The 7,078-nt window shown below is 61.7% G+C and overlaps 1 protein-coding gene across 1 annotated transcript; it reads left to right on the top strand.

The window, feature by feature from the left end:
• The first annotated feature begins 301 nt into the window (after window positions 1-301).
• On the top strand, window positions 302-7,078 carry NHLH1 (nescient helix-loop-helix 1). The gene is made up of 2 exons (XM_026116405.2): window positions 302-563; window positions 4,034-7,078. Exon 2 carries the CDS (start codon window positions 4,470-4,472, stop codon window positions 4,878-4,880), a length of 411 nt encoding a protein of 136 aa, XP_025972190.1. The 5' UTR covers window positions 302-563; window positions 4,034-4,469; the 3' UTR covers window positions 4,881-7,078.

Here is a 7,078-nt window from a genome sequence, read left to right on the forward strand (position 1 = left end):
CCACCCCGTCTCTCTATTTCTCCTTTATGAAATATGCATGGAGAACAGATGTCGCCTTCTCCCGGAGCACCCCCGCCCGCCTCCCTCCCTCCCTCCCAGCCCACCACCTCCATCCACCCTCCCGGACCACGTCCAACCTCCACCTCCCTCCTCTCCCGGGGGCTCCAACCTCCCGCGCAGCCAATGGCAGCCCCTCTCTTCACTTTAATATTTATGAGGGGGGGGCACCGGAGCGGCCAATGAGGCGGCCGGGGTCGGGCCCGGCGTGCGAGGCTGGGGTGTATATATAGCGTGTGGGGCACATGCCTCCTTGGGGTGTCCATCTCAAGGCACGGTGGCCCGCTCGCGCTCCTGCCCAGGGAGGAGCATGCCTGGGCCCCAAGGCTGCCGGGGTTCCCCCTGACCCCCAGGCCCAGCCCGCGGAGCAGGACGCTGCGCCCGAGGGGAACTTCCTTCTCGTCAATGGACGGATGAGCCAAGCGGTTCCTCCTGCCCTGGATTACTTGAGCTTCATCCTGCTGGAAGAGAAGAGCCGGAGCTCGGGAATGGTCATCGGCTTGGGGGTAAGGTGACTCCTTGGGATGGGTTGGAGATGCACCTGGATGTTGCTGTGAGGTTTGGGGCGGCTGAAATGCTGGTGTGACAGGTAGGGAGATGGACAGCGGGATCAGCAGTGTTATCCGTGCTGAAAGACAGCCCTTTGCATGACCTGCGGGCTCTCCCGGGAAGAGGTGCTTGACCCTTCCGCCCGCGCTTGGTGCAGCATTTAGTGCACGCACATGTGCGCATCCCTCACTTTGGACTTGTCAGGGACACGGAGGATTTCCGACTGGAAAAAAAGAAAAGGAACCTCCCTTTAAATGGCCTGAAAGTGGGTCCCAGACATAGCCTGAGCCCTGCTTTGCGTGGCCAGGGAGTCTTCACAGGTTGTCACACCACTGACCCAGAGTGCACGGAAAAGGGCAAGGAGGGGGAAGCATTACTTTCTTTTGGGAGTGTAAATGTTACCGGGGTTTTGCTGGGCTCTGGAGGAAGGACTGGAACAAGCGTCGGTCAAAGGAGGTTCTTGCAGTAGATGAGTTTAGGGAGATGGCAGGTTGCGGTTCATCCAAGGAGAGAGCAGAAGAGCCCCTCGGAGCAGAAGTCACCTGCGTGAAGAGAGAGTTCTTAAGGACCAGACTAACACAGCAGAGGAGCGGGTTGAGGAGCTCGTTTGGGTCCAATACTGAAAGTGGTCTTCATGCAAGTGACCCTGCGTGTCCTGCTGACATCCTCACGCGACTGAGGACAGGAGAGGCCCCCCCGCCGGACTCCTGCCTCTCCTTTGAGGCCCCTTGAATTCACTTGCAAGGAAGCCGGGACGGGTCTCTGGCAGCGGTGGTAAAGCAGGTCCCTGTGCCCTCGACGGACCGCGGGGGACGGGCGAGTGGCTGTTCCCGTGCTGCGTTGCCATCCCCGTCTTCCCAAGCAGGGGGTTTCTGCCGCCTCCCCTCCCCCAGGAGATGACTGACGTCCTGGCTTCTCCGTGCCGGTGTCCCCGGAGGCGGCGGGGCGGCTGGGGCGGGAGGCGGCTGTTCGGCTCCCTCCCTGCCCGGCGCTGGAGCGGTGAGGCCAGGGGACAGCGGGGCCGCTTGGCGGTTCCGTGCCGCACGTGGCCTGCACCTCCAGCCCGCCCCGGCCGGGTTAGCAGCACCCGAGTTTGCAGAGCAAAAGATCAGGCCTGCTCTTTGCAGAGCAGCGTGCTGGGATAACAGGGAGACAGAAGAGCAGGGAAGCTAGTGCAAGAAATCAAGTGTGCTCCCCGGTCCCTAGGAGCAGGGGGGAGTGTTTAAAAAGAGCCAGAAGTTGCACAAACGAGTGCAGAGCTGCGCAGAGGAACGTGGTGGTGGAGGTCTGCGCACGAGCTCATTGCCAGCCCGGGGGCTGCAGAGCGTTACAGGTGCCGCCCCGGGCCGGTCCGTGGCACGCGCCCGGCCCCGGAGCCGACGTTGCCTCCTCCTCCCAGCCCGGCTGCAGCCTCGTCCGTTGGTCGGAGCTCGTGGTCGGGCCCGGAGCGGCAGCGGCTTGGAGCGATGCTCCAGGGACGGCTGTCGTGAGCGGAGCTGTGCGGCTGCAGGCACTGCCCGGGGTGCCGCGGGCATCAGCAGGCGAGAAACGCGGCTGGCAAGGCGACGCGCCTGGGGCTGGCCCCGCCGAGCTGCGGGAGAAGGGCTGCCCGCTCGCCGGCCGGCACGGGCTTGCTTTACGTGCTGTTCGCAGACGGACGTGCTGCTCCCGGGAGCAGAGGGACCGCTGTCCCCTCCGCGGAGCGAGGGAGAGGAGACCCCAGGTCTGCGGCAAGGTGAGAAAAGCAGAGGGGAGAACAAGGGGGAAATGAAAGTGAGAGGGGAAAAGAGAAAGTTAGGTAAGACGCAGGGACCACGGTTGTGGTACACAGCTGTAGCGGATGTGGCTAATTTGGGAGCTGAAGATACGTGCTTCTGCGCTGGTCATGGTTCTTGGTACCTGACTTGTTGCCTCTGAACCTGAGCACAGAGAGCAAGTTAAACACGAAGCCAAACTCAGTCCTGCTCTAAGGACCCTGTGTGTTACTGCAAGCTCAAAGCCTTGCCGGGGTATCGCCGTGGATCCAACGAAGAGCCACGTTTCCAGCAGCCCTTGCTTGATGCAATTCCTCCCGTCATCTCAGTCTAAGGGCTTCACAAGAACAACTTTTAGTTCGGGGTTTGGAGGGTTTGCTTGCGGTATCACACATAGCTGAAGTAGGACTGGTGTGCTAGAGAAAGACCTAGACAGCCCAGATAATTTTTTTTGTGAAATCTGAGTATCACCGTGGAGGGGTGAGTGTGGGAGCGTGTGTGCGTGTGCACGCGAATGTGCACACGAACGTTGCTGTTGTGTGAAAACACTTGAGAGCAAGTCGTGCGTGTGCAAATGCCTGGTTTGGGGTAAACGTATGAGTGTGGATGTAAATTAGGGTGCATAAATGGTTGTGGGATTCTCACAGAGGAGTTTTTGGCTGTGAATATTTGCACACGTGCTGGGAAGCGTGTGCACGCGTGTGCATGCCTGTGAGCACCAAACAGCCCCGTTTGCTCGTGGGGGGGACGGCGGGGTCGCGGAGGCATTTCTGCATCTGCTTGCAGGGTTCCCAGTGCTCCCTGGGCGGTGCTTGTGTAAACGCACATCGAGGGCTCTGTCCATCGCAGGTCTTTTAAAATGGGATGTAGAGTATTTCTTTGCAGTCGCTGCCTGTCCATATCGGCCCCGTGTCCGTTTCTTAGTCGCGTGGCTCATTACAGGCTCGTCAGGCCCGAGAGCCGTAACGTGCTGAACATCTCTGCCTGGCAGACTTCCCGGGCAGGCTGCGATCCCCTTGAACAGCAGCGCTTCTCCTGCCCAAGTTTGTTCCCCTCCCCTGCTCGGGGGACGAGGTGCCTCCGGCAAGGCCCTGCCTTTCCCGGCGCTGCTCCCGGCGCGCTGGAGGCATCTGTCCGGGCCTGGCCCCGCGTGTCGGAGCCGAGCAGCGGAGGCAGCCGCAGGGGGAGGAGGGAAGCCGGCGAGGCAGCTTTCCCGGCCGGCAGCGCTGCGTCCCGCAGGGAGCGGGGAGCCGGCTTCTATTTGGACACATCAAGCCAGGCAGCTGTGTTGGGTTCCATATGTCCGGGGTGCCAGGATCCATGACATACGGCTCATTTAATATACAAGCAGCCCCCCCTTTCTCTCGCCCCCGCAGTCTGCCTCCCTCCTTCACTCATCCACCACCTGTCATCCCTCCGGAGAGCCGGGAGAAACGGCTTCCACCGGCTCCCGGAGCCGCCCCGCGGGCTCCCTCCCCGGGCCATCCCGTGCCGCTGCCGCCGGGGCGGGCAAGGACGCGCTGTCCCGGTCCCGGTCCGGGCTGCCCGGCCGGCGCGTGCCGACGCTGCAGGGACAGACGTGCTTTCCAGCCCCGTCCTCGCGGAGCCTCTCCGGGCTTGTCTGGCGCCGGGAGGCGGCCGGTACTGAGCGCCCCTGTGCTTCTGTTTTCTAGAGCACCTTGGAAGAGTTCACCTCCGACATCTGAAGACTTCAAAACCGGGTCCTGCAACGACTGCACAGAAGAGCCCGTGATCCCTGTGCACACGCACGACGTACCCCCGCGCACACGCGCACGCACAGAGGATATTTATTTATTTATTTTATTTATATGCATCCTACCGTTTTATTTACCTTATTTATTTTGAAAGCTGTCGCTCACCCAACGAGTTCTCTGGGGGAAAGGGAAAATTGTGAAATTCCCTTGCAGACACTGTGTGTGATGAGGAGGAGGAGGAGGAGAATAACCAGTGGTTTCCTGTGAGCTGGAGACTTTCTCCTTAAGTTAGAGCAGTTTTGCTTCAACCACGTGCCCCGGTCAGTCTGTCCTCCTGAAGTGCCGTTCCTCTGAAGTGTCCGTCCATCCGTCCGCCCACTCATCTCCTCCGAACATGATGCTCAATTCGGACCAGACGGAGATCGACCTGCCGCCAACGCACTCAGAGTCCGAGTCCGTCTTCAGCGACTGCGGTGGCGGCGGTGGCCGTGCAGGCAGCGCGGAGGATGCCAGCAGCGTTGGCTTGTGCGGTCAGTCCCGAATAGCCGAGCCAGGTGAGGCGATGAAGAAAGACCTGCAGCACCTGAGCCGGGAGGAACGTCGGCGCCGGCGGCGTGCCACAGCCAAGTACCGGACGGCCCACGCCACGCGGGAGCGCATCCGTGTCGAGGCCTTCAACATGGCCTTCGCGGAGCTGCGGAAGCTGCTGCCCACCTTGCCGCCAGACAAGAAGCTCTCCAAGATCGAGATCCTCCGCCTGGCCATCTGCTACATCTCCTACCTGAACCACGTGCTGGACGTCTGAGCTGCCCAGCCCGCGTCCGTCTGTCTGTCTGCCACGTCTCCTACCTGAACATGTGCTGGACGTCTGAGCCACGAGCTCAAGTCCATCTGTCCATCTACTACCTGAACCACATGTTGGGCATCCAATATGCTGTGCCTGTATCCATCCATCTGTTCAAGTGGACGAAGTCCCCATCTGTCTGCCACCCACTATCTGAACTCCGTTCTGTGTTTCCACACCACCACGCCCACGTCCGTCTGCCTTTCCGTCCTGCCGCAGCAAGGCGCTGGGTGTTTGGTCCGTCGGCCCCAGATCTCTCTCTGTCCTGCTGGATGAAGCCCGTGTTGGTCATGTGTGCTGCCCACTTCTTTCCATCCTTCTGCTGCAAGTCCTGCTGATACTGCCTGCGGGATCTGAGCCCACGTCCGTCAGTCTGTCTGCCACGTCTGCTGCCTGACCCACAGTGAGAGCCACTGAGCCCAAATTTGTCTGTGACCTCCCTTATCTGAGCCACAAGCTGGATCTGTGAAACGCTGCAGCACCAAGCAGCCCCGCTGCAGCACCTGGGATCTCATCCGTCCCGTCTGCCCCTTCTGCCACCAGCCGCTCTACCGGCGTGGCCGGTCCTGGCATTTTGTCTGCTTCTGTTCTGCCCCGGCGTCATGTGCTGGGCACTTGAACGCCCACACTGGGACCATCCCGCCGCACTAGACCTCTCTCCACCGGGGCAGCAAAGCCCAGGAGCATCCTTGAGCACAGACCAGGTTATCTGGGTTTTCCCTGGCTTTTCTGGCACCAAAAGGAAGCACGAAGTGTGATGCAGAAAAGGCAGAGCTGCAGACTCGAGGCAGGACCTGGCCACGCTTTCCGTGGATGACGAAGCAGCCGGACAGCAGGGAGGACGGCGCCCGCTTGCTTCCCGTCCGGAAGGTGCCAGCCGCGTCCTCCCCGCAGCAGTGCTGGTGTCTGGCTGGAGCTGCCGTGCAGCCTGGGGTCTGGCCAAACCCCACCGTTGCCTCTCCGTCTCCCAAAGCCTCCTGCTTCAGGAGTGTCGGTGGGAGCCTGCTCCCGCAGAGCCGTGCGTTCGAAGGCTTCGCTGCCTGTCTCTCCTTTGCACTAGTGCAAAATGAGTGTGAAACTCCCCTGGCCTGACCCTTCACATGCTCCCTTTGCACCAAGAGATGTGACCGCTCCCGGGCACTACAGCTGACTGATGCTGCTCTTCATCCCTTCCTGCTCTTCCTCTGTCTCCCCAGTCCAGTGCTCCTAGTTAGAAAAGTCAGACTGGGATCACGAGCGCTGCTCACGCCGCAGCACGGGGGGACATCGATAGCCAGCTCTCCCCGCACCCCAGCCGTGTCCCCCTGCCCCACAGCTGGGGCTGCTGGGGCTCACGCGCAGAGAGGCTTCGCCCCGGGACGCCGGGGTGCTGCGGGCCCCCCCGTTTGCACCAGTGCGGCACTGGTGCGGCGTGACCTGCCCCGCTGCACGCTCTGCTGCGGTCAACTGCACTTTACCTGCTGCTCGCGGGCGCAACAGCAGCGGGGTCGGAAAGGGAAGGGACCGGGGAGCCCCGCGGCCAGCCCCTCGCCCGGTGCCGGCACGGGGGCTTCTCCCCGCCGGTCTCTGGGACACAAACCAGCACTTTGGGAGAGGGAGGGAGGTGAGAAGGAAAGGCAGAGCCAAGCAGCCTCTCCTCCAGGAAGGGCGCGCTGAGACTGGTGGAAGCTCGTTGCAAGAGTGAATGTTTTGCTTTGTGTTTTTGGGGGGTTTTTTGTTTGTTTTTTTAAGAGTTAATTTTGCACTGGCAGTGGCAAGAGCCCTGAGCCCAGGGTGGGGAGCCAGGACGGCGCAGAAGCCGCTCGTTGTGCTGAACGCCGATGCTCCGGGCTGGGGGCAGAGCCGCGGCCCGGTCTGTCGGGAACTGCGTTGGGGCTGCTCCGCTTTGAGCCCAGCAGCGAGGCAGGCAGTGTTCGAGCCGGGGTCTGGGGGAGATGGACGCCAGTGGGCCCGAGGCAAAACGTTTGGGAGAAGAGGGCCGGTGCCATGTCCTGGGAACACCAGCAAACCCCTGGGGCTGCACGGCCAAGCGGGGACTCGTTCTGTGCTCGTCCCTGTCCCTTTTGCTGGCCAGGCTGTCGGGCTGTTCCCAGCGGCTCCTGCCCTTCTCTCGCCGCCCGCTCGGCCCTCGCAGGGTCCCACACGCTGCATTTTGCTCT

This window comes from Dromaius novaehollandiae, chromosome 29, assembly GCF_036370855.1.
Source record: "Dromaius novaehollandiae isolate bDroNov1 chromosome 29, bDroNov1.hap1, whole genome shotgun sequence".
NCBI classification, from domain to species: domain Eukaryota; kingdom Metazoa; phylum Chordata; class Aves; order Casuariiformes; family Dromaiidae; genus Dromaius; species Dromaius novaehollandiae.

Coding starts and splice junctions, on each gene's coding strand:
- NHLH1 (XM_026116405.2), top strand. CDS start 4,470: ATGATGCTCAATTCGGACCAGACGGAGATCGACCTGCCGCCAACGCAC.